The sequence below is a fragment of the Nelumbo nucifera genome, chromosome 1 (genome assembly GCF_055504915.1).
Source record: "Nelumbo nucifera cultivar China Antique chromosome 1, China Antique-T2T, whole genome shotgun sequence".
Classification (NCBI taxonomy): Eukaryota; Viridiplantae; Streptophyta; class Magnoliopsida; order Proteales; family Nelumbonaceae; genus Nelumbo; species Nelumbo nucifera.
In genome coordinates, this window is record NC_142649.1 from 169,384,001 (window position 1) to 169,411,441 (window position 27,441).

Consider the following 27,441-nt stretch of genomic DNA (forward strand, 5'->3'; position numbering starts at 1 on the left):
GCCATAAATCATTAAGTCCAATGACCATCCTTTAGAATCCTCAATGCCTCCTGTTCCAATGGCAACAAAATTAGAAGCATTCATTGAGGTAATCTTAAACTTCTGGGCACAACAGAAAGCCCCATAGCTGATATTGGGAATCAGCAGAAGTGGGTCTCCCTCAAACTTCCTGTCCACACATCTTAAAAGATACTCCTCCTTCCAACCTTCATCAAGTTTTCATTGGACAGGATATGAACAACTGCCTCTCCCTTAACAACCTTGCAATCTCCCCCTTGTGGCCATCAGTCTAGGCTGGCTGTGTCCCTGTAACTTTCAGCTACCAAGCCCCATTTAGAACCTCTGATCATCATCTCAAATACTATTAAGTTGTTTTGGGGTTACTTTGACTCAAACTCATGGAGGCTGGGCAATGCCTCTACTATGCTTATGATTTGCACCTGCCATTAATTGTCTTCCCTGAATGCCAAATGTTTCTACCTATCCTCATCCATCAAGATGACTGCCATCCCACACACCCATAGTTGTCTAAGGTGACATCCAGACAACAAGGTGCCCATGGAGAGTCACCTCACTTACTCGTGTATCTATTTTGTTCATGCCCCTATGAAATACCTGTATAACTACGGTCTTTATTTTTTTAGATTATAATAATAAAATAGACATTATATACTAGTTTTGTTTTATTATTTTCTTATTGCTAGGGTTCAATCAACAGAGATATGGGTGTAACCCTCAAAAAGACTTCAAAACCTGAACCAATAATCATAGAAGAACATAAAATTTTGTCCAATCAACACATTCATCATCATCATCATCTCCTAGGACAATAACAAGTATTTTCTGAATTTTCTTTCCTTTCTTCTTTTTCTTCTCATGGATTTATCGATTTTCTATGTTTTAATATGAAGTTTATACTTTTATATGAATATTATAGATACTTATTAATGAAAAATGGTTGGTGGTTGCTATAGAACCTAGGGAATTACCCTAGGATTCATGGTTTTTGTTTAAACAAAATGCATTACCTAGGTGGTTGTAATGGGTGATTAGTTGTGGGCCTCTTCTTCTTCACGTCTTAGTTTTATTCCTGTAATGGGCCTGAAGTTATTAGGCTTGAATTAGTTCTTTTATTTTGTGTCTGAGTGTCCTTTAGTAATCAGGGGCACATCAGTCTTTTTATGTACTTGCTGCCAATTCATGGTTTTTCTTCATGTCTTAGTTTTATTCCGGATGAGAACACACTTGCCACCAATTCACTCTCTTCTCTCTTCTCTATTTTCTCTTTCTCTTGCCCTAAACTCTGTTACAGGTTTGCAAACATGGTACCAGAGCTGTAATAATCCAACTTCAACAAGTTGAACTTCTCCTCTTTCTTCTATCTTCTTGTTTTATTTCTGGTTACTGACTACGAAGCTCCAGTTCTGATCATTGTGTACAAAAAGGTTTGTATCTAGGGTTTCTCTATAGTAAATATGTGAAACCATAAGCAGTATCTAAGTAAATGACCCTAGTTTCTAAGATACAAGTACACAACTACAACCCCAAACATAGGGTATAAGAGATCACTCCTAATAGGGACTAGGGACTAGTGGAAACTTGAGAAATAGGGAGTACTCTAGAGATCCAAGAACTCCACAAAACCAAAATAATCCACTCTATTGCAGTGTTTTAAAAGGCATGGGAGGCGTATGCGTGGAGGTGTGCTTCCAGAAGAGGCGCTCCCAAAACGCCCTGAGGCGTATGCCAGAGGCACTAACACCTCTGAGGCGTATGCCTCAGACGCAAGAGGTGTATGCCTCAATACACTTTTTTCATGAGGCGTGCTGGAGGCATACGCCTCATGCACACCTTGTATAAAAAGACAGAAAAAAAAAAGAAAAAAGAAAAAAAAAAGGAAAGGAAAGGAAAAGAAAAGAAAGGGAAGGGAAAGAAAAAGAAAGAGAAGAAAAGAAAAGAGAAAAGGAAAGAAAAGGAAAGGAAAGGGAAGGGAAGAAAAGATAAGGGGAAAGAAAGTGGTCTGCCCCCAGCCCCTTCGGTTGGGGGCTTCGCCCCCCGCTCGCCTCTGCTTCGACAAGATCCCCCTCCCCCCTTTCAACTAGTGCTATGCACCTTTATTCTTCTTAATATAAAATATTTTTATTAAAAATAAAGAAAAAATAGTATCTCCCTTCCTCTTCTTCGTCCTCCCCTTCCTCGTCCTTTTTCCTCCTGACCCCCCTCCTCTTAAGGAGGCTTATGCCTCTTACGTTTTGAACTACACCTCACGCCTCTAGGTAGTGGAACGCCTCACGTCATGCCTCCGTGTTTTAAAACATTACTCTATTGTGATTCAAAGAGGATAAAATGACCATCACTGCTGGTTTAACCCAATAGTGCTAAACAAAAAATTCTCTCTTTTCTTGATTTTCATGTAAATATTTATACTCCTTCGGTCCTTCCTTGAGCACTAACCTTCAATCAGTTCTCTAAAAATCATCTAAAACCAGGGTAGCATAATGATTTGATCAGCTTCTTTAATAGTCCATGCAGATTGTTGATCCTAAATTTGCATGAAATTCAGCAAAAAGAGGCAAAATGATCAGTTTACCCATGTTCATCTCTCTCTCTCTCTCTCACCCTTTGTAAGAAACATATAAAGGTTAGACTCCTTCAACTCAAATACTACCTAAAGAACAAAAAAAAATTTCTTCAAAAATTTCTTTTTTTTTTCAATATTTTCTATTTGAGCAAAAAACATTTAAATGACAAATCAGGATGAGGAATTGATCTAACTTAACAAAGAATCACCCCAACCATTTGGGGCCAGCTATGTGAATCTTGATTTCAAGTCTACTCTATCAAGATCTTATATCATTTATTATGCCAAGTTTGGTGGCATGTATACTTCTCTTGTGATAATGTCTGTGGGGGTGGAGATACATAATTAGAGTTGTCAACAGGATAGTTTCAGAAACAAGTCAAACACAGATAAACACAGGCTGTTAAAAATTACACCACAATGTTCTAATTGTTTTATAGTATAGGTTAATACTAGCATATCAGCCAATCTGACATATAGAACCAAATGTCAGATGAATATTGAAAGATTAAGTCAAGGTTACAACAAACTTACCTTCCAAGACCTTGAATAATTTCAGGAAACATCTTGTATTTTTCTACAGCAGGAGTTAAAAGAAAAAGGTCTACCAGTACTGGGATAAGCTTTTCCCCAAATATATAACTTTGCATGCTTGCCACTATATCCTTAATTGCAGAATCAGAATCATTAGGAACACCAGAATTCATCGTATTCTGATTTTCTATGGGAACATTTTTTGAATCTTCAATACTGTCTTTGTTTGAAACAGAATTGACATCCAGTTGAGGTGTCATTCCTACAATTTCTGGGTGGTGATCTTTGCTGCCGGCTTGTTCTGTATCACCATCTTTTTGTGAAGGAGATTCAAATCCAGGAAGGTAATTCAAAAGCTCAGATAGAAAATGTGACCACATTGAAGGGAGGTGCTCAGGTGGACGAAGCTGTGGTAGAATTTCCAGCATGGTACGCTGAACTGGTGGAACATGTCCCTGGAGGAAATGGTCCCAGTTAGGCATAAAAGTTCCTTTGTAAAGGATAGCCTGAAGACACTAGGTACATTATGTAGTAGGCATACATAAATTTTCCAGACAAATAGAAACACTCTAAAGCACCACATTCAAGGTGCAAAACATAAACATTAATGTGATACAAGTAGCAGCAAATTCCACATGAAAGTTAAAAGGAAAAAATAAAAGCAGGAAGAATAGGAAAAATGACACAAGAGAATTGACTTACAATTTCTGCTTCCACATTATCAGTGATACTCTTGGGCTGTTTGACAGCTAAAAGTATGATTTCTAGCAACAGTCTATACATTCCATTGTCAAACATATTCTGAGCCTGTACATATAGTTCACCTGCCAAATATTTAGTTTAGTATATAAATACATGGGGAATAAAGTTGCCTACTGTGTCGGTCCACATCTTGCTGATAAAATCATGGGCCATTTAACAAAAGACGATGACATTATGACAAATAAAATTGGAAGGACTCAGTTACTGGTACATTACCAAGACCATGCAGAATTTCCTGCTTCACCTTGTCCGCTGCATTTCCACTATAATTTGGAGAGCTTTGAAGAACAAACTTATAAACATCAACCACAGACTTCAGGTAAGGCATCGGCAAGTTTCCCTGATTCAGGCAATGTACTATTTTAGTATGTAGAACAAGAACATATCAATTAAGCCAACCCATCGAGAACAAATCACCATGTTCCAAATGAAAATCAACAGAAATCTAAATGGGCATCATATGTGGTTTACTTTATGTAGCAATCAAGCCCCTGCTGAAGACCACCCAATGGTTACCTTAGGAGAATGTGAAATAACAGTTGTTTGTAAACAATTTATTGCTGCAAGGGCCACCTCTTTACTACCATTTAAAATGCTATTCCTTACAAAGAGCAGCAAAGACTCCCATCCTTCAAAAATGAAAGCCATCAATTATGAAATGTCAATTTATTACTCATATGTAAATCAATGTGGCCACAGTCAGCTGAAATATTATACATGATTGGACCCACCTGACCAGAAGTTGCTTAAACTTCTCAAGAAAGGGAAAAAGAAGCGTAGGATGCGTGCAATTCCACCTAAAACCAATACAAGTGTCTCATCCCACTGTTTTTGAGCTGTATTACGACTGCAAGTTTATCAAACAGGTGAAATATTGGTAAAAATACATAAAAATTATGTTGACAAGAAGAAGATTTCCTAGGACAGGATTGATAATTTACATGCCTGTGATGTATAAGCATGTGAACTGCTTTTCCTCGTCGGGTTCCAAGTTCTTTCCCTTGCCATTCATCAGTTGATGAAGTTGCTGCCTGGAAAAAATATTCGTAACTGTTGAGAAAAGAAGCAGAAAAGCAGATTGAATCATAATCTGGAAGAATTTCAACTTACCATGTGAGAAACACAATCTAATGTAGGAAAAACGTAATTCCAAAGGCAATCCTCCCACATGGTCCTTGAAAGTTTCTGTCCATGACTTCCAAGAGTCTGAAAAAGCATCCGAATTGCAGAGTTCCTTACCTGAAAGATAACATAATTCATGAACATATCCATGGACTTGGAGGAGAGAAAGAGCTGTTAACCAAGATTTACCTGAAATCATAATTCTAAATAATTATTCCAGGGAAGACGGACTTAAATCTCTAAAACAAGAGTAAATTAGTACAACTAATCCTTTAATCTAAAGTAACATATATGATGGATCATGGCCTACATACTAAGGCAAGAAAAGGCTAAGTAAAGTTAGCACGGGTCTGTCAATCATCTTTTCCAAATTTTCATATGCAACTCTAACAACAGTCACTGAGTGTTGACGAAGTATGTCTGAATTGCAAATGAACAACTAAAGCAGAAACAAATATAAACATAAGAAAAGAAACTTTAGTAAACATGACATGCCTATATCTTTGTGACCTCACTCTGCCAATGGATATGCTGCCTCTAGGCCTAACTTATTTCCTTATCTTCTGGATTGGAAAAGTTTTGGGGAAATTAATGAGGGATTTCCTATGGGAACTGGGGGAGGAGAAGAGAGATCATAGAGTTATGATTGGGTACCTTACAAAAGAAGAACAAGCTTTATCAGGGAAATGGTTATGGAGATTGACAATGGAAAGGGATAAGTTGTGGACTAAAGTAATTTTAAGTATACACGGGAAATCTATTCATGCTCAGGAAATCTTGTGAAAATTTGGGTGGGAACATACATTTGAAAGAGTAATTCCCTTCTTTGTATTCACTCTCTAGGTTCAAAACTGAGCCTGCTTCCACCTTTCTTACTCATTCTAATGTAAACTGTGCTCTAGATTGGAACTTGGATTTTAGAAGGGCATTTAGAGACTGAATTGAATAGTGTTTCTGATCTGCTTAAAATCCTAGATGAGGTGGTATTGGATTTCTCTAGGAGGGAAAGTAGGATTTGGACCCCTTCTCCCTCAAGTGTCTTTTCTTGTTCTTCCTTTTTCATAGAGTTAGTTCTACCCTTAACTGACAACGGGCAACCATAGTTGTCAAGGCGACGCCTAGGCGGGCGCCTAGGTGACAAGGCGCCCTTTGAGGCTTGCCTTGCCTAATCGCCAAGCAGTTTTGTACTATGTATTGTAAAATACTTTTTTATTCTTTATTTTTTGACATTATAATTATAAAATAGGCACTATTAAACTAAAATATTCATTTTGTGTGTTTATATACTAATTTCTTTTTATTATTTTCCTATTTGTTAGGGTTTAATCAATACAAACATTGCTAAATGCTGTATTGAACCCTCAAAGACTTTCTTTTCCTTGTTTTTCTTCTCAAGAATATGTTGATTTTCTATACTTCAACATGAACTCTATACTTTTCTTATGAAAATTATGAATAATTATCAAGGAAATATGGCTATGGTACCTTTCTTATGAAAATTATGAATAATTATTAAGGAAATATGGCTATAGTACGTAGGGAACTACCCTAGGATCTACGTTTTCTACATAAAAAAATCCATCGCCTAGGCAACAAGGCACCCCCCTAATGCCCAGCCTCACCTTGACACCTTGAAAACTATGCGGGAAACCTTTCCCAGTTTTGGAAGTTTGGGGTAAACCAATTTGTCCCAAAATAGGTTCTTTTTGTTGGGAAGCTTTCCTAGAAAAGTGTAATACTTGTGATTTACTCCAAAGAAAAAGGCCTAATTGGTGTTTGTCCCTGTACTGGTGTTATCCTATGTAAGGATAATGGTGAGAGCTGCTATCATTTATTAATCTCCTACTCTTTTGTCTCTGAGATCTGGAGTTGGGTTCTCTCTATTTGGTTGCAAGTGGACCCCCACCAAATGTGCAGAGGTTGTTTAATTCCTTTTTTTGTTAGTGGATTAAAGAGGAGAGGTAAAATGCTGTGGAGATGTGTGAGAGCAACTATCTGTTGGATCGTTTGGGAGGAAAAATATCAAAGAATCTTCTTTGGAAAAGAAAGAAGTAAGGATGTCATCATTGAAACAATAACTGTTAGGGTGGTTTAGTGCGTCAAGACTATAAGGCAAAGAGCACATCTGCTTGGATATTGCAATTCTCGACCCTTTAGGATGTCCTGAATCAGTAGGCACTGCCTGGTTAATGTAGAGAACACTGATGTGGGCCCCACTGTGTTCGTAGGACAGCATGTGTAGTTATTTGTTTCAGTTATAGTAGTGTCAGTTTGAGTCAGTTTGTTAATTCAGTTATTATTTATTTCAGCTTTATTTACTTTATTTATTATGTAAGTACTAAGGGCAGATGTGTCCTTTCCATTGTGTACTAAACATAACCTATAAATAATAAGAAAGTGGCGGCGGCAGATCTGTTAGAATCTGTTCCTCCTTTCAACCACTTGTGTTCTCCTGTTCCTCTTCTATTCTCTCTTCTTTCTCTCACTTTTCTTCTATTTTGTAAACCTAAAACCTATTAGGATTCAAGACTGATTACAGTCTTGATCTTCTACTTGGTATCAGAGCCTATCTAGGGCTTCTCATGTGTGTCTAGTCCAGCCGACCACATGAGAACTAGCTAGGGCTGGAAGCTTTGAAGAAGTATTCGGTGGCTGAATCTTGGAGATTACCAGAAGAGGTTCGCAGCAGTTGAAGACTTGCCGCGGCTTGCAGAGAGTTGGTAATCAGGAAGAAGCAGCGAAGGTTAGGGTTCAGGTAACCCTAGAAGACAGTAAACCGAAAGTACATAAGTAAGTTTTTTTTTATTATTGAGTTTTAGAGATTGCAATCAGTCGAGATAGGTTAAACCTGTCTAGAAGGAGGGGACGAACTGTGTTCCAGTTTGTTTCTAGGGTTTGACTTGCCGAACTGTGTTTAAGTTCGTTTCTAGGGTTTGACTGTTGGGCCGAACCCCCCCCCCCCCTCTCAGAGGTGATTAGTTTTTAGGGTTTCATATTGCCCTACGATAAGTCCCACTTGTGCGGACTGTTTGGAGAGTGCAGCTGCGCACTTAGTTCAGACCTACTATTGAAACCCTAATTTTGCTCTCGCAGAAGTGGGCCCCATAGTAGTGATTTCAGAAAATAGCATCTCAGATTGACAGGCTGCTTGGTACTGTGCATGCCGATTGATTTCAGATCAGATTTGAGTTGATTTCTTGCATATACTGTGATGGGCGATTGTTTTCAGATCAGATTTCGGATCAGATTAGATCAGATCAGATTTCAGATCAGTTTTGTGTTGGTTTCATATCAGATTTCAGACCTGCTTGTTTTACTCTGTTTCCTGGTATAGCAGTAGTGGCTCTAACAGTTTGTAGCCACTGATTCTTGATCAAAGATGGAGTTTAAGGGTCAGGGAGAAAGTAGTTTTGGAAACAACAGTTTTGGTGGTGTATCTGAAACCGGGTTTCAGATTACAACTATGAGATTTGATGGGTCAAATTACTTGGAGTGGGCTCAATCAGCCATGATGACTATTGGAGGAAGGGGAAAACTGGGTTACCTCTTGGGAGATGTGAAAGAACCTTCCAAGGAGGACCCAACATACACCAAGTGGGTTCAAGAGAACTATTTGGTTATGGCATGGCTGTGTAATTCTATGCAGCCACATATCAGTCGAAATTTCTTTTGGGCAAAGACAGCCAAAGAGATATGGGATGTTGTGAAAGAAACCTATTCCCAACCCCCTTAATGTTGCCAGAGCCTATGAACTGAAATGTGAGGTGAACAGCCTTAAACAAGGAGAGAAGCCAGTTTCTGTCTACTTCTCTACCTTGAAATCCTGGTGGCATGAGATTGACCATCTAGAGACCCTTGAGTGGGAGAGTCCCAAAGATGCACAGACTCACAGAAAGCAAGTCGAGACGAATAGGGTATTTGAGTTTCTGGCTGGTTTGAATTCAGATTATGACATTGTGCGACAACAGATATTGACAAGAGATAGTGTGACCCTTTCTCAAGCATACTCCCTGGTGCATAGTGAAGAGACCAGGAGGAAAGTCATGATGCAGCCTCAGCCCTCTTTCCCAGCCTTGACAGCTATTAAACCTAAGCCAGGGGGTGATTCAGAAAGGGACCGAAAGAAGGAAGATAAACGGGATCTGGTATGTGAACATTGCAAGAAACCCAAGCACACAAAAGATACTTGTTGGAAGCTACATCCTCACTTGGTCCCAACAAAACTAAGAAATAAGAAGGGTAATGCTCATGTGGCCGTGAACACTGATTCAGCATCCTCATCAGGCACATCCCTAGAGACTTTAGCTGCTGTTCGGGCTGCCCTCATACAGTTGGAAAAGGAAGTTGGGAGTTCAGCTCAGCCATCTCAGTCACCATCAGCTCCTGCCACATCTGCATTTGCACATTCAGGTACTCGAGCCTCAGCTTACCATGCTTCAGCTCCAGGTAATACCGACCACTGCTGGGTAATAGATTCAGGTGCATCTGACCATATGACTAGCTTGCCATCTTTGTTCACTTCTTATCACTTGTCCTCTGGCCGAGATAGAGTGTCCATTGCTGATGGTTCTCTTGTTCCCATTTCAGGCAAGGGGGACATCAAGCTGTCGGATACTGTCTCTTTATCTTTTGTCTTGCATGTTCCTAAACTTGATACTAACCTTCTTTCAATTAGTAGTATTACCAAACACATGAACTGTTCAGTAACCTTTTTCCCTGACCGATGTGTTTTTCAGGATTTGGAGACGAGGAAGGTGATTGGGACTGGCCGTGAGACGAACGGGATCTATCTGCTTGGAGAGAGTTCTCGTCGGGAGGAGTTAGTGGATAAGAAGTCTTTTGTTTCCCAGTCTATGAGTTCGGTTATGCTTTGGCATAACCGATTAGGTCATTTGTCTTTTAAGTCTTTGAAAAGTCTGTTTCCTGCTTTATTTGAGTCTGTTGAGTTATCAAAGTTGAGGTGTGAGAGTTGTGAGTTTGCTAAACATTGTAGAACCTCTTATTCTTTAAGTAACAAAAGGAGTAATTCCTCTTTTGATATTGTGCATACTAATGTTTGGGGGCCATATCATATCTCTTCGATGGGTGGGTACAGATATTTTCTACTGTTTGTTGATGACCATTCCTGGTTTTCTTGGGTCTATCTTATGCGCTCTTGGGATGAGGTTCCTGCTCTGACCCAAAACTTCCATCAGATGGTTCTCACTCAGTTTGGGACCAAAATCAAAGTCCTTACATCTGATAATGCAAAGGAATACTTTGCTCAGCCATTGACCTCCTACCTTCTTAGCCATGGAGTTATTCACCAGAGCACTTGCCCTTATACACTACAGCAGAATGGTGTTGCTGAAAGGAAGAATAGGCATATCTTGGAGGTGGCTAGAAGCATTATGTTTACCTCCAATGTACCTATTCGCTTATGGGGTGATGCTATCCTCACGGCAATTTATATCATTAATCGAGTTCCTTCCCGGGTTCTTGATATGAGAACCCCCTTTTCCCTTCTATACCCAGACGAGGAGTTGTTCATTGTTCCCCTTAAAACCTTTGGTTGTACCTGTTTCGTTCAGCTTCTCGGGCCTCATCATTCCAAGTTTGAACCTAAGGCCTCCAAATGCATTTTCCTTGGTTATGCACAAACTCAAAAGGGTTATTGCTGCTATGATCCAGTTTCAGGGAAACGGTTTGTCTCCATGGATGTCACCTTCTTTGAGGAGACACCCTATTATCCTAGGGTTTCTCCTCAGGGGGAGAGCAGTGAGAGTGGAAGTGGGGCCGTTTTGAGTTTCTTTCCTTAGGGGGAGAGCAGTGAGAGTGGAAGTGGGGCTGGTAGAGGTGGGGCTGTTTTGAGTGGGGCTGTTCCTTTACCTAACTGGATGATGAAGGTTGTAGTGGTGAGGGTGGTCAGAGGGAGCCAGAGTTGAGAGTCTATCACAGGCGATGCAGGCAGGTTGATCCCAGTCATCGGCAGTCCCGACCAGCTCCAGTTCCTTCTGCAGCTCCAGATCCAGAGCCTACTGAGATACCCCTCACTGTTGCCACTTCCTCTCTTGTGGATGACATTGCACCACTTCTACAGCTCACAGCATCTCACGGTTCTTATCCTATGATCGTCTGTCTCCATCTTACCGGTCCTATCTTACTTCCATTGCCGATGTCCCTATTCCAAGAACAGTGCAAGAAGCCTTATCAGTTCCAGAATGGAAAGATGCAATGCAAGTTGAAATGGATGCCCTGTTGAAGAATAATACTTGGGCACTGGTTGACCCACCAAAAGGAAAGAAACCGGTGGGATGCAGATGGGTGTTCACTGTGAAGCATAATGCTGATGGATCTATTGAAAGGTACAAAGCCCGACTGGTTGCAAAAGGGTTCACTCAGACTTATGGTATAGACTACTTGGAGACCTTTGCCCCAGTAGCCAAGATGACCACCATCCGAGTTCTGTTATCCCTTGTAGCAAATCATTCTTGGCCCTTGTTTCAAATGGATGTTAAAAATGCCTTTCTGAATGGAGATTTACAGGAAGAGGTTTACATGCAGTTGCCTCCTGGAATCTATGATACTGAGACAGGTAAGAAGGTTTGCCGACTAAACAAGGCATTGTATGGTTTGAAGCAGTCACCTAGAACCTGGTCTGATAGGTTCAGATTAGCCCTTGGAAAGTTTGGTTATGTACAAGCTCAGTCAGATCATACACTATTCATCAAGAGGGTGGAGTCCTCTCTGACACTACTTGCAGTATATGTTGATGATATTGTGGTGACAAAAAATGACAATCATGAGATTGAGTCCCTCAAACAGCTCCTTCATCAAGAGTTTGAGGTGAAAGATCTTGGTGCACTACGGTACTTTTTGGGTATTGAGGTTGCTAGATCCAAGCAGGGGATTTTTATTTCTCAGAGAAAATATGCTCTAGATCTGTTGGCGGAAACTGGAAAGTTGGGGGTTAAGCCAACTGATACACCCATCGAACAAAATCACAAGATTAGTGCAGAGGGCGGGGAGCCTCTTGAAGACAAAGTTATGTTCCAACGGTTGGTTGGAAAGCTCCTATATCTCTACCTCACTCGGCCGGATATCAGCTATGCGGTTAGTGTTGTTAGCCAGTACATGCACTCCCCTAGAACTTCTCATCTTCTTGCGGCAAAGAGAATATTAGCATACTTGAAGAGATGCCCGGGTAGAGGTATAATGCTCAAGAACAATAATCACATGAGGGTGGAAGTCTATACAGATGCCGATTGGGCAGGGAGTGTTGATGACAGAAGGTCTACCTCTGGATATTGTGCCCTTGTGGGAGGTAACCTTGTCTCTTGGAGGAGTAAGAAGCAGAGTGTTGTTTCCCGCTCCAGTGCTGAAGCGGAATACAGGTCAATGGCTAATGGAGTGACTGAAATCTTATGGCTGAGGTCACTACTTGAAGAGTTGGGTATTGACTATGAAAAGCCCTTAATGCTGTATTGTGATAATCAGGCAGCTATTAATATAGCCCACAACCCAGTGCAGCATGACAGAACTAAACACATCGAAGTTGATCGACATTTTGTGCGAGAAAGGGTCACATCACAAGAAGTGTGTCTTCCGTACATCACATCTAATATGCAGCTCGCGGATATCCTCACCAAGGCTGTACCAAGGAAGAAGTTAGAGACAGACCTATCCAAGTTGGGAATGATAGATATCTACTCCAAACTTGAGGGGGAGTGTAGAGAACACTGATGTGGGCCCCACTGCAGTGGTCCCCACTGTGTTCGTAGGACAGCATGTGTAGTTATTTGTTTCAGTTATAGTAGTGTCAGTTTGAGTCAGTTTGTTAATTCAGTTGTTATTTATTTCAGCTTTATTTACTTTATTTATTATGTAAGTACTAAGGGCAGATGTGTCCTTTCCATTGTGTACTAAACATAACCTATAAATAATAAGAAAGTGGCGGCGGCAGATCTGTTAGAATCTGTTCCTCCTTTCAACCACTTGTGTTCTCCTGTTCCTCTTCTATTCTCTCTTCTTTCTCTCACTTTTCTTCTATTTTGTAAACCTAAAACCTATTAGGATTCAAGACTGATTACAGTCTTGATCTTCTACTGCTAACAGCCAGGTAAAGGCTTCCACTCTTGGGGGCATTGGTTTCCCCCACTCCCTGAATTGGATCGGCTTCCACCATATTTCTGATCAGAATAGAGTACATTGACTTGACTGTAAATTTTTCATCCTTGCACTCCTTCCACCATCTGATGTCATCACCTGACGGGTTAACTTCCAGAGGCTGCAATTTTGGTGGCAGCTCCACACATTCCTCCAACTCCCAGTTGAGGAGAGGTCTTCTAAAGTTTGGAATCCACACCACAGAACCATTTGAAACTTCATAACATTCAGAAATAGGCACTCCCTTCCGACCCAACCTGTACAGCCTTGGACATAACACACAAAACTTCCCAATTCAAGACCAATCATCCTCCCAAAACATAATGCTAGACCCCCTTCCCACCCTCCAAGAATAATGAGGAACCATCAGAGAGTTGAAACACATTATCCCTGTTAACAGGTGTATTACATGTACTGTTCACAGACTTAGTACCCGCAGGGGTATTTTTGTAATTCTGTATACATATTGTTATGTATGGCCAGAATAGTATAAATGCAAAGCTTCACTCGTCTGAAGCTAAGTTTTTGAGGCCTTAACTCTGTAGCCTCTTCTTCTTCTTCTTCTTCTTCTTCTTCCTTCTTCCCTTCTTCTTCTCCTTCTTCTCCTGCTCAACATGGTATCAGAGCAGGACTGTCCAGGCCTGGAAAACAACCAGCTGAGGTCTCTCTCCACTGCTGCGTAGAAGCTATAGTCCTAATGCTCGAAGACAATGAGAGGAAGCATTCTCTAGTGCTGCGGATTGCCTCCACTGTCGAGTTGGGTTCTGCTACATGAAAGCTGACTGTTCAACTTCCTGGCGCAGAAAAAAGGGTTCTGCTACTGACTGTTCAACTTCCAGCCTTAGGTGCTGGTAGCTGGTGTTGCTTGGCTAAGAAGTCTATGGAAATCCATCCCAGATGTTCGAAGGAAGGTTCTGACCTGAAGAGAAGTTCAAATCCATGACTGTTCTACCTATTCACAGTTCGGGTGACATAGGGACTGAAACTTTTTTTCCTGTTTATGGCTCTCTTCTTGCACGACTGTTAATGTCCCAAAATCTGTGTAGGGACTGTTCCCCTTCCTTCGATTGTATGTTGCTCTATTCAACTCTCCAAGAGACTGTGGTTGAACCCTAGACCCTAAGTGACTGTTCGGCTGTCCTGGAAAGTGGATATCAGCCGATTAGGTGTGGTGCACCACCACTTGTATTGCTGTTTCTACTGAGTTTTTTTTTTTTTTTTTTCTCTTGGTTGAGAAGCTGTATTGAAGTTGCAAAACTGTAGATCATTCAGACCTGGTTACACTGCAAGAGCAGTTCGTATATTGTTCTGTGGACTCCTACACAGTGTAGGTCATACATCCTAGTACTGCAGCTGCAGTGTTTGTGTTTGGTTCTCTGTGAAACTGAAAATCAGCAAATGCCTAGTTGTGGACTGTAACAGCTCTGTAAGGCAGTGTGCCTGTGTTTTTGAGTACTTCTAAACCTAGAATCATGAATAAGGAAAGATTGTGGTGCACTAATTGTCAGAAGCCCCGACACACCAAAGATACTTGTTGGGATCTCCATGGGAAACCAAAGTGGGCTCAGGATTTACCTATGAAGCAAGGCTCAGATGTAATTAGAAGACCCGGGCAACAAGGTACCAAGAAACACCACATGGCAAATATGGTTACTCGGGAGAATCAGTCCTCCACTTCTACTGTGCCTCAAACACCACATAGCCAACACAGCTACTCTGGATCAGACCCAAGGGAGGATATTGTAAACTCCTTCCGTGACCATTTGGAGCTTTATGGTAGAGCAATTCGCCAGATGGATGCTCCTCCCACCACCTCTTTTGCATCCATATCAGGTAATCCTGCCACAGCTTTCCATGCTGCCTCACACAACCTTGACTCTCCATGGATCATCGATTATGGAGCATCAAAACACATGATTGGTATGTCCTCTTACTTTCAAACTTATCGCCCTCTTTCCGAAAGAGAAAGTGAGACTAGCTGATGGATCATACACTTCCATAGCTGGTCAAGGAACTCTCTCTCTTCCCCTCGGCCTTACTCTTTCTGATGTTCTTCATGTTCCAAAATTCCTTATGAATTTGTTCTCAGTCAGTAGTGTTACAAATTCCTTGAACTGTTCTGTGACTTTTTTCCCTACCTATTGTGTGATTCAGGATCTGGCCTCGGGGAGGACGATTGGTAGGGGACGTATGGTTGATGGACTCTACATGCTGGAGAATACGGCTGGTCTTCATGTTATAGAGTCTATGAGTCAGTTCAGAAAGAGTAAAATGTATTTGTGGCACTGTCGTCTGGGTCATTTGTCTTTTGAGACCTTGAAATTGGTTTTCCCAGAACTGTGTAAGTCAATGTCTGTTTCTAATTTTTCTTGTCAAACGTGTCAGTTAAGCAAGCATTGTAGGCAAGCAAGCATTGTAGAACTCAATGTCAATGTCTGTTTCAAACTCTTTTGCATTGTCTGACTGGAATATTTGAATCTCGGTTTGAAATTGGGTGAAGACCATCCGCTGAAAATCTTGGATAATTTTTGGTACTTCCTCATGGGTTTGCATTGGATATACCCAAGTGTATCTGGAATAATCGTCAATGAAGGTAATGAAGTACTTGTAGCCACTCTCAGAAGGTAAAGTAACAGGGCCCCACACATCAGAATGCACAATGTGAAAAGTATATGTGGATGACATAATTGTTACTAGTGACTGGGAGGATGAAATTCAAAGTTTGAAGGGCTTCCTTGCCACTCAGTTTGAAGTGAAAGATCTAGGACCTACCAAATACTTCCTTGGAATTGAGGTTGCCCGATCAAAAAAGGGTATCTTCATCTCCCAAAGGAAATATGTCCTAGACTTGCTTAAGGACACTGGAAAGATTGGGGTTAAACCAGCTGACTCTCCCATTGACCCCAACCATAAGTTAAGTGATAGCCAAGGTGAACCTCTTAAGGATGTGAAGCAATTTCAGAGGCTTGTAGGAAGATTGTTGTACCTCTCTATGACTCGTCTAGACATAGCATATGCTGTTGGTGTCCTCAGTCAATTCATGCATGCACCTAGGTCCACCCATCTTGAAGCAACAGAGAGAGTACTTCGGTATCTTAAGAAGTTCCCGGGTGCTGGTTTATTATTCCAAAAACATGGACACTTGAGGGTTGAAATTTACACAGATGCAGATTGGGTTGGATCTCAAAGTGACAGAAGGTCTACTAGTGGTTACTGCACCTTTGTAGGAGGGAACCTTGTTACTTGGAGGAGTAAGAAGCAAACCGTGGTAGCTAGATCCAGTGCTGAAGCTGAGTACCGTGCAATGGCACATGGAGTAGCCGAAGGTATGTGGATAAAGAATCTATTGGGAGAGTTGGGTTTTCCAGTTGGTATACCCATGACTCTACTTTGTGACAACAAGGCATCTATCAGTATCGCTGCCAACCCGATACTACATGACAGAACAAAGCACATTGAAGTTGACAAGCATTTTATCAGAGAGAAAATCATCACAGGCGAAGTATGCACTCCATACATCAGCTCTGAAGACCAACTAGCAGACTTATTTACAAAAGGGCTAAACCACTCCAGACATCAAGGTCTCTGTGACAAGTTGGGCATGATTGATATCTATGCCCCAACTTGAGGGAGAGTGTTAACAGGTGTATTACATGTACTGTTCACAGACTTAGTACCCACAGGGGTATTTTTGTAATTCTGTAGACATATTGTTATGTATGGCCAGAATAGTATAAATGCAAAGCTTCACTCGTTTGAAGCTAAGTTTTTGAGGCCTTAACTCTGTAGCCTCTTCTTCTTCTTCTTCTTCTTCTTCCTTCTTCTTCCCTTCTTCTCCTTCTTCTCCTGCTCAACAATCCCTTTCCATACACAAACTCCATACAAATGTCTCACTTCCTTTGAATCCCACACAAAATTCACCAACCTCCACACCCACTTCCTCAACAAAGCTTTGTTGAAAACCCCCACCCTTCTCACCCCAAGATCCCTTTCCTTTTTAGGCTTGCACACCACTTCCCACTTGGCAAAAATTCCTTTTGAATTCTTTCAATCTCCCCTACCACAGCTGCTGGAGCCTTCAACAAAGAGAGGTAGTAAATCGGAAAGTTAGAAAGAACACTTTGATCAATTCTATCTAGCACAGGTTGCCAAGTTGAAGCAGCAGCAGCCCTAGCCCCAATTGGAAGCCCCAAATAAGAAACCTGGTTTTACTGATTTTGGCAACAAGGTAACTCAATCTTTAACAACAAATTTGCTTCCCAAAGTAGTTCTGCCCTACTCATTGAGGAAGGAGCCGTTCCAGGTCTCACTCCTCCCTTTCCTTTATCCTCGTTCTTCCTCAACCTAGAATTCAATTAGGTTCACAAAAATAATCCAACTAGACTCTTCACTCATGGCCAAACCCACTAATCCTATAACTGTAAAGACACACAACATGGTTTTACGTTTAATAATCATCATGTACTCCGGCAATGAGTGAGGCAGGAGAAGCCTTCTCCTTCCTTTTACTATTTGAACATCAACACCTAATCATTTCCCATGCAATATGACATATCACAATAGCAAGATGTAGTGTAGATGCTTTGACAACACTGCTGTGTATATTCTTTTATCAATTGGTTAAATGCCTAAATGAAATTGGGTTCACTATATTGCAGTTGTTTGCATGTATAAATCCCAGATTTTACTATTTGCTAAAAAAATTGAGGATCTGTTCACTACATGAAAAGTTCCGACCTCTGGTCTCTCATCAGCTCCAAGCTTTTGAAGTAAAGAGAAAACCGAAAATAGCAACTTGTCACAATCAACTGCATTTATCAAGGGAACCTGTCCTTCCATATTTTCAGAGTCTATCTTCCTTGGAGTAAATTGTATATCAAGCATTCCTGTAACATAAGCAACTTAATACTAAAGGCACAACACCAAAGGAAAGTCAAGAAAAATGACAAAAGAGACAGTAGCAACAATAACCTAAGTCCTTCTCTCCAGCTTGCACCTGGAGTCCTTTGGCAATAAAATCAGTTGTGGTCCAGAGGAGGCCTACTGCTGTCAAGCTTATGTTCAATTCTGTCTTTTGTGCACTGTAAGCTCCTGTAACTTCTATACATCTGCAACAGCCAACAGGTGACTTCACATGAGCATAGTGTTATGTAGTTTAACCAATATCTAAAAACCATAAGGCCCACAGTAGTTTATCATTACAAACAAGACTACTGTAATCCTTTAGCACTATAATTCTTCTATTAACACTGGGTGCAAAAAATGCTCACTAGAAAAAAAAAATAACAACAAAGAGAACCTAATCTACAGATGGAGATGCGGAATCTTACACATCGAGGCAGTTTGCAGGTATGGTTGAGAGCTCGTCATTCATAATAACACGTAGGCTCTGCAAAAGAAAACATGCTAAAAGTAATTCAAAAGTGAAGTACAATTTAAGCATCTGAACCCCAAATGAATTCAAAGAAAAGATTATCAAGGAACTAATGTGCTGTTGATTCTGTAGAGTATTAGAAGACACAGAAAATTTTGTCCTTTATTTAGTCTAGTTTGAGAATAAGATCAGAAACAACAGATCTAAGATACCTGACAGGATGATTCAAGGAGTCTGAACAGCACTCAAATAAGAACAATAACCAGATTCCTGATCTATTAAAGAAAAATAAATCTGCAATTCTCTGGATTCTTGTTTATGCCATTATGTGGGAAGCAGAGGTCCTAGAGTTTCTCAGTTTTCTAAAATCTGAATGGCTAGTTTTTTTTGGCACCATTAATCTTCTTTTTTGAATTTTAACAGGACCTAGATTTCCCAGGCTTTATAAGCTATCTGCATCTAATCTGGGGTTTGATCTCATTTACTTTGTCTACCGCTGTGTTCAATCAACCTAAGATGCCATATAAGATATTTTACACAGACCTATACTTTCTGATTTCTTAATAAATATAGCAAGAATAAGGTCTGTTAATTTGGTTCTATGAAGCAAAAGAAAAGTGAAATTACTCTGATGATGTTCCATGAGTTAATATTATGTGATTTTGAAGTTCTGCTATGCAGTTTTCATCACTTGCTGATTTGGATTTCTCAAAATTTTTGAGTGGTTTCTCACATTTTGAGACTGTTATGTTTAGTATAGAATGTGGTACCAATAGGTGTTTGATGAAATGCCGAGGTTCTAATGATATTTTCTGCAATATCAATCATGTTGTAAGATACTGGGAGTTCCTTTTGGGATTGACCTGGCTCAATCCCTTCGTATGGATTTATGAGATCTAGTAATGACGCCCAATGAAATGATGAAGTGGGCTCTCATGTGAAATCATTATTACAATGATTACATAGTTTGCTTCCTTGTCGTTTCACTCAGATTATCAGCTTTGGTTACTATTGATTTCCAACTAGTGATGGTTTGATTTGTTACATTTCTAATATCTTCAAAAGTTCCAATCAGGTCCAATACGCTGTTCTGGTTTGCCATGTGAAGCTACTACCATCAGTTTTCATCTAGCTTTTCGGCTAGCCATCTATAATTTGATGATCTGGGATTTGTTTCATTTTGACCTAGATGTGCTTCTGGTATCTTCACTTTTGACATGATTTTCTATTGATGCAAGATTGGCGATTCTGATAGTCTTCCCGATTTGTGATCACCTTATCTTCAGTTGCTTTTGGTTAGATTACGGTGGTTCAAATTTCCTCCCTATTCCATCGACTAGCACTTGTTGACTGTTTTATGTTGGCTTTCTGACTACTGACTCCAGTTTCAGGGGCCTCCTACAGTTTGGTTTCCCACAGCATACTGTTTTCTTGGAAACTACTTTGGTATTCTTTTATTTAGCAAGCTCAAGCTGGTTTTCCTATCTTGATTTTGAGGGAGGATGTAGAGGGATATGTTTATATTTTCTTGTATTTTGGTTTTTCTTGAGGGAGGTTTTTGGAGGCCATAAAAATATATTCCCAATTTTGTTTCTCATTTAGTGAGTTTATGTTTATCAGTCAAAAAGGGGCCTGGTTGTAATTCTGATTTAATTAGATATAAAGCTTATTTAAGTCATCAGTTGGGTTAGATTAGGATTTAGAGAGTGAGTTTGAGAGGATGGAGAAGTTGGCTCTGCTCATAGATATGTATTCTTCAGTTTTATTGTGATGGATTACTTTTGTCTCCCTTGGATGTAAGCTACCAAGACAAACTATGTTAGACCTTGTTTCTTCGTAGGAACTGTTTGGTAATGGCTGAAGTGGCTGAATTGGATGACTTATTCTTTTGTCTTTTAAGACTTATTCACTAAAAATACATGCAACAAGTCATTCAGTTTTTATCAAATGGCCTCTTGTTCTCTGTTTGTCATTTTCTGGTTTATAGTCCTCACAAATGCATGTTAACATGGTCATATCATTTAGAAGGTGTTGCAACACAAACATTAAATAGTTTTTTCCCCTTTTTTTTAGTTTGTACATGATATAACACCACTTCACTAATAATTATTTGCACTCATTTTGTAATCCCTTACCCCTCTCTGCCCCCTCCTATTTTCTAGCATTGTAAAAAATCTTGGCCTCCTTTTATTTCTTTTACTGCCTAATGCCCAAACCTTTGAAAGTGATCAAATACATAATAATGAAATATGTGTTTAGTACAGAAGAAAGTCTTGCCGTTTCTTTTGCTCTTTTTTTTTTCCTCTGAAGTAGGATCAAGGCTATAATCCTGAGGAAAATTGGGCCTTCCAAACCACATTAAAAAGAAGCTAGGAGGACTACAACTATGGAGCACACAGATCAAGAAGGCAGGAGAGAATGATATATCAGGCTCAAAAATGTCCAAATCCTAGTGTTTGAACCCCAAGGAGAATGAAAATCTTACTAGGAGAGTACAGAAAAAATCTACAAGAAGGCCCTTGGGTCTATAGAAAGCCTAAATCCAAAGAGTAGTAGGCAGGTGCAATCATGACTAATAAAGGAAACAGCAGGCTAAGAATGGAGATTGGATATAGGCAAGGGCCTAGGAAATCTTTAGCTCAGGGGCATGTTCCCCACCACCACAACTCTTCTGGAAAATTTACTCTAGACATGGCATTTTTACCTAACAAGCTGAACAAAGAACAAAATTGGTGACTTTCCAGAGGGACACAAGGGTGATCCTTGATCATTGAATTTGTATCCCAGTTGTTGATATGCATCCCATATCTGCTCTTGATCACGGCATGGTTTGATCAGCATGACTCCACCACCAAGAACTCCAGAAAGCTCCTAGGGAACACTAAGATATCAACCCTATGCTATTATTCCTCTATTTTGAAAAATTTCAAGTTTTCCACTGATGTCAACCTTGAATGCTCTTATACATAACTTCTCCTATTCTTTTTTTTTTGTTAAAAATGTATTAGGGTGTTCCCATCTAAAAAAATATATTAAGGTGCGATAATTGGAAAATATCTTTTCGCATTGGTTCTCCCCCCAAAAACAAAAGTAAGAAAGAAAGAAACAGAGAGAAAATAGAAGATGAGTACTTTTATTATGATTTTGACATAATATAAGGGGCAACATTTCTGGAAACCAATAATATCTTGTTTTCCTTATCTTTTTTTTTTCAACTCATTTAAAACTAAAACAATTCATTCCTACCTGAAAACCCAATGAAATAAGATCCTTCTCTGCTGCATTGACAACAGACCTGACAGCAAAGGGAAAAAAGGAAAACAAGAATAAATATAACTAGGTCCAATCAAACCAGGGGGAGAAAAGATAAGGTCAAAACAGAACCTCAAAAGTTGAATCAGTATAAAACAGACCTCAACATTTCGAGAATACTTGGCCAACTATGGTATAACTTCTCCCCATGTCTCTAAGAGCAATTTTGTATAGGAAAGAAAAGACAGTACCAAAGTCAATTACATGAGAAAATATTAATAAAATTTAATCCTCTATTAGATATCTAAATTACCTCTAGAACATGCAACAAAATTTTCAATGATCCAGCACGGACATCAATATTTTGACTAGAAACGTAGAGAAACCTTAATGGGGATATGACAGCACATTCAAATAATCCTAGTTCGGTGTCTGGGTTCTCCATCTGAAGCAAAGAAAGAACAAAAATGAACAACATAATGCATACCCAAGTTAAAACCTAGCTCCTATATAACCCAAATACAACAGCATAAAAAAAAGCATTAACAGCAACAACAGTGCCTTACTCCAACTACACGAGGCCATGAAACTCAAAATGAAACCATTATTGTATTCACCTGGTAATTTTCAAGATGGTCATCAGGAAGCGTAAAGCGTTGAAAGTGATCAGATCCTAGAACAGCACAAATTGATTGATCTAATGCATCAAGTGCCATATTTCGCAGATTCTGATTAGAATTATCTGCAAGCTGCAAAGTTTATTCTTTTGATGTCAAAGAAAGATGTAAACACCACAACTGCATTTCAACCAATGAAAATCATACTCGTGATAACCTCAAGAAGATGGCCAACAATTTGATCCCACAGGGGCTCTGCTCCTGGTAAATTATGAAATAACTCAGAATATGGAAAAAAAAAACAATCATAAGCCTACACTGAAACATCATAAAACATCCTTGTTTTATGAAATTTAAGGATAAAATATGAATAGAAAACTATTTTATATTCAAAAGCCAGAGAAGTAAGTTCAGAGCAATAAATAGAAGAATGAAACCAAAGGGAATCTAGATATGGAAAGCATTCCATAAGATGGCAGATGAAGTTGAGACAGGCTTGTCTTGGATATGTCTAGTAAGACTCTCAATGTAATAGGAGAATGGAATCTTAGACTTCTTAGGAAAGGAAAACGTGCTGGAGATATGCTTTTCATGAAACTAGAGAATTTTTTCATTGATGTGAAAGTAGAAGAATTTTATAGGAAAAATTCTCCTTTATTAATCCATCTATAAGATAGACTTATTTTTCCTTTGTTAAAAAAAAAGGCTTAAATCATTCATTTGACTAACTGAAATCAGGCTGTGCACTCTCACTGTTCTAGTATTTCTAGCTGTTTCTATGAATATGACAAATTGTAGAGCTGCTTAATTCAGATACTGAAAAACATTTCTGTACAATCTCAGCGATATCAAGAAAGAAAGAAACACTTTTCACACTTAGGCCAAAATGATATATCTAATTAAATATTTGTTAGAAGATTCTTAGATAATTTAATGGCATATGCAGCAGAAGAAAGAAACTGTACCCCACCCTGCAACCAGGTTTTTAGTCCCTGACAGACAGCTTAGACCACTAAGGGTGCCAGAATAAAGGTAGAAGATGAAGCTCCAAATTCAATGCAAGGAGAAAGTTGGGCAACAATTATTAGAAATTCCATATGCTTTAGTTACCAGAACAGATGAGAACATCATGATATCTAAAAAGGAAACACATAATTAATAAACTCATAAAAAAAACTAGAACTTGAAGACGTACTGTGAAGGTTATTTACAAGTATCGATACCATCCTTTCCACACAAAAGCTAATGCTTCCAATTTGCTGATTTGATGTTTGTGAAAAACTACTTGAATTTCCAGGCATGCATTGACTTGATAACTGATGTAGTGCAGAAAGAAGTGACTTAACTGCAGATATGTGCATCAGTGCTGAGCTCTCAAACAGCTTCCCAAAAAAAATAATTTGTTAGAATATGCAGGCTAAAGCATGCCAAATAAAAGAAAAAGAAAAAGAAAACGAGGACTTAGGTTTCCTTGCTCACTTGGGAATTTAAAGAAGAAAGAATGTTGAAGTCACTATATTGGCCAGAAATTTCTCTTGTAAGCTTTGGAACAGCAGTAGAAACTTCCTGCATACAGTAAAGGCAAAATGCATAAGCTACTGAAACAAACTAAATAGATTAATACTTTCTAGTATGTCTGTATGTGTGACACTGATTGGGGAGTGGAAACTTTTATTTGGTCACATATCAACCAATGCCATATGGCTGATGTGCTGGCGAGTGAACACCAACTCTTTTGAGGGGCGATTACCCAAGAAGAAAGTTTGTGAATAGCTTGAAGGAAGATGGTAATAAAATAATGGGCAGTAAGGGCTAGCTGATGTTGCCAAAATCTTATCATTTACAATATGATTCACAATTTGAATCATGAATCCCAAGTGTTTTTATTTGAACTTTAGATTTTTGTTTGAATCCTATGGTTTGTTTCATGAATCTTATGATTTATGCAATTCATGTAATTTAAATCGATTCAATTAAGAGTCAGTTCTCCTATGAGTAATGCTGACTGGACGAAAGAAACTAATTTTCTCCCATCGGACTTCTTTCTATTTTCTTCTCTTCTATTCACCACATTAGAAGAGCCATATTCCCACTTTAGAACATATCTGAAACTTTGTATTCATGTCAGGCACTGAACATGAGTCTATGGTAAAGTTGCATAATTCATAATGGACAAACAATGCATTAAGAAGGATTACCTGTGTGGTTGCATGTGGTGAATGGATTGCTCGATCTAGAGCAGCTAGGGTTTCCAGAACCTACAAATAATTGCCTTCAAATATTTAACATGTGAACACAAACTTCATAATCTACACAACAAATATGTAAAGGAAAATTAAAATACCAAAATCCATGATGGGCCCAACACATTATGTAATCGATGAGCTATGTTGAAGAGAGTCCTCAATGCCTGTATTTCAAGGCAAAAAAAAAAAGAGCATCCTTACATGATAATATTGTTCAAGAAAAAAAAAATCATGAATTACAGTGAGAAGAGACAAGCAAAGCTAGATCCAGTACCTGCACATTTTTAGGGGTAAGAACAATGCTATCTCGCTGATCAACTAGAAGTTCAGAACGCTTTGAACTAGGAGTTAGTGGAACATTGCTGAAAGGTCAGGCAGTAAACTAGTAACAATACTTCAGCTGTCTAAACGCACAACAATACAGTAACAATAACAATGAAGCAACAAAAATTGGGAAGTAGGGAACTGGATGATCTAGTGTTGAAACTCCAAGGTTCTTCATTTGTACTACATCAAGGAGACACCCGAATCTGGGCCTGGATCCATCTGATTGTTTTACAACTAGATTTCTTTCTAGGAGGTTGTGGACTTTAAAATTTTAGTGTCTTATTCCCTGTCAAAGGTGGCCTTCATGGTGTGGAGTTTGGACAAACACACTAGAGGAATTTTGGATTTAAATTGTGCTTTATGTCAAGAGACAACTGAAAGAGCAGATTACTTATTCTTGCATTAGGAGTTCGGCACTTCTATTTGGGCTTATGGTATAGAAACCCTGATGTCAAATGGTGTTTTCTGCATACATTAAAGAAGCTTCTATAAAGCAGGGACATACAATGATTAAGCAAAAGATGACATCTTGTTATATATGAATCAAATAAATGCATCCTGTCACACTTTTGAGCATTACAATTTAATTTGCATTTTCAAAATATAGAAAAAAAAGACAGTGATGAAACACAGAATACTAAATCATAGTTGAATTAATAATTGAAGGAGACTCCAAGGTGGTAGATGGTTGGCTGACCCGGGTACTGTCACTTGGAACTTTAAGGATATTTTAAAAAAGGTCAAATGGCTATTGAGGGGCATGACAGTTAGAGTTCAGTGGCTGGGTAGATCGGCTAAAGCCTTGGCTGATTACCTTGCTAAACAAGGGGCTACTCGGGTTTCATTGTAATTTTCATCTTCCTTTGTTATGTTCTTTAACTAAAGGGGAGGTAGCATCTCGTGCCTCTCCCTAAGTTGTACTATCTTTGACTTTGATTTAATAAATCTGAATATTCACTGATAAAAAAAAAAAAATCATAGTTGAATATATATACATTCTATTACAATTTTGAGCTTTGATACACTTTACTTTACCTTCTTAAAATATGGAAAAAGACAAGAAGTAGCAAAGAATACAAAATTAGAGCAATAAAATTTAGTCAGGTATTCCTTTTGCCAAAAAAAGGTTTAATCACTACTCAGGTATTGAGGATCAAAAACACAAAATGTTCCAATAACAACTAGAAATCTGTTAAGAGTGATACTTCAAAAGTACAAAAGCACAAATTTACATAACTTTCTTTTTTAAGGTAAGTAGTTTCAGCCTGCTAAATTGTCTGAAGATCTTTGAATCAGCTGTTCTTTGTTCGTCATCTTTAAAGAATCCATCATGCTGATTTTTGGAGAAGACAGGCATTTGTAGACAGTGAGACTAATTGCAGGACTATTTTTCCTAGCTACAATACCCAAATACCTGTTCTTGGTGGCTATTTCCTGTCAGACATTTCAATTTTTAGTGCAAGTTTCATACCCAGAACCTTGTCCAGCCATTTCTTTTCCGTAAAAATGTTGGGCAGCCCACCTGTACCTGGTACATTTTTTTTTTTCTTTTTAACCCCAAACTTTACTCCAGGTGGAGGGGTGGCCACAAAATTTTATCAAAATCATCAATAACAAAATAAACAGTATAGGGGAGTACCTAGCCCACCTTGCCCCAAACCTGAGTACATCAATAACTGGCCAAAGATCCTCATCCCCAAAATACAGAAATTATCCAATCCTAATCCTAGAAAGAAAAAGTAAATCATCCATAAAACAAGAACTAGCAGAACGTGGTAACATAAGCCTACTATCAAAACAACTATTAACAAGAGAATCACAAGCAAAGTTCGCCAAAGAATCCGTGACCATGGTTCAAAATTTTGATATTGCCTCTGTGTATTGGCAGAGGCGTATCAGAAATTAGAAACACACAGAAACTCTTTTTTTTCAGTTTTTTTTTTTCAAAATTTAGGTTTTGGGGAAAACATGCTTTTTATTGAAAAAGAGTGGGGTCCCGAAACACCTGGAAACAGGTGTATCAGGACCCAAAAGATACAATATGATACACCTGATATGGGGCATATCATATTGATACCACTAACTAATAGCCCTTTTCTACATAAAGAGCTTTGGGATCCCCATCCCGTCTAGCATCTTTTATGGCGTGGAGTGTGGACAACAGCCCGGGGAATGCCTTACAAGGGAAAACTACCAAGAAGAGGCATGTAGATCCCCTATACTACTGTGTTCTATGCCATAGTTTTTGTTAAAAGACTGTTATTCATCTAAGTATAGTACCACAGGGGTAGTCTTGTAATTTCCTCTTATTTTTTTATGTTGTGTCGCCCTAGTATATATATCAAAAGCTGGCGCCGCCAGCAGCACTTTTGGCTCTCAGTTCTCTCTTCTCTCTCACTCTTCTCTCTTCTTCCATTCTTCTCTCCTGTAATAACATGGTATCAGAGCGGGACTATCAGATCTGAAAGGAGAAGTCGAGTG

At 39.2% G+C, this 27,441-nt stretch overlaps 1 protein-coding gene across 6 annotated transcripts in view; it reads right to left on the reverse strand.

The window, feature by feature from the left end:
• LOC104596541 (ARM repeat superfamily protein) overlaps positions 1-27,441 on the reverse strand; it is a 128,971-nt gene that overhangs the window by 3,874 nt on the left and 97,656 nt on the right. For 3 of the 6 annotated variants that reach the window (XM_088895180.1, XM_088895182.1, XM_088895179.1), the window contains exons 19-38: positions 24,908-24,995; positions 24,732-24,797; positions 24,586-24,645; positions 23,867-23,953; positions 23,583-23,769; positions 22,605-22,648; positions 22,388-22,519; positions 22,084-22,215; positions 21,932-21,984; positions 21,765-21,813; positions 18,475-18,533; positions 18,116-18,252; positions 17,867-18,030; positions 4,988-5,116; positions 4,823-4,908; positions 4,609-4,724; positions 4,394-4,506; positions 4,094-4,217; positions 3,818-3,939; positions 3,116-3,570 (exon numbers count right to left, since the gene is read on the reverse strand). In XM_088895180.1, coding sequence (XP_088751306.1) covers positions 3,116-3,570; positions 3,818-3,939; positions 4,094-4,217; positions 4,394-4,506; positions 4,609-4,724; positions 4,823-4,908; positions 4,988-5,116; positions 17,867-18,030; positions 18,116-18,252; positions 18,475-18,533; positions 21,765-21,813; positions 21,932-21,984; positions 22,084-22,215; positions 22,388-22,519; positions 22,605-22,648; positions 23,583-23,769; positions 23,867-23,953; positions 24,586-24,645; positions 24,732-24,797; positions 24,908-24,995 — 2,403 coding nt within the window. The remainder of the gene's footprint in view (positions 1-3,115; positions 3,571-3,817; positions 3,940-4,093; positions 4,218-4,393; positions 4,507-4,608; positions 4,725-4,822; positions 4,909-4,987; positions 5,117-17,866; positions 18,031-18,115; positions 18,253-18,474; positions 18,534-21,764; positions 21,814-21,931; positions 21,985-22,083; positions 22,216-22,387; positions 22,520-22,604; positions 22,649-23,582; positions 23,770-23,866; positions 23,954-24,585; positions 24,646-24,731; positions 24,798-24,907; positions 24,996-27,441) is intronic. The other 3 variants (XM_010257745.3, XM_010257744.3, XM_088895181.1) reach the window with 2 other exon arrangements.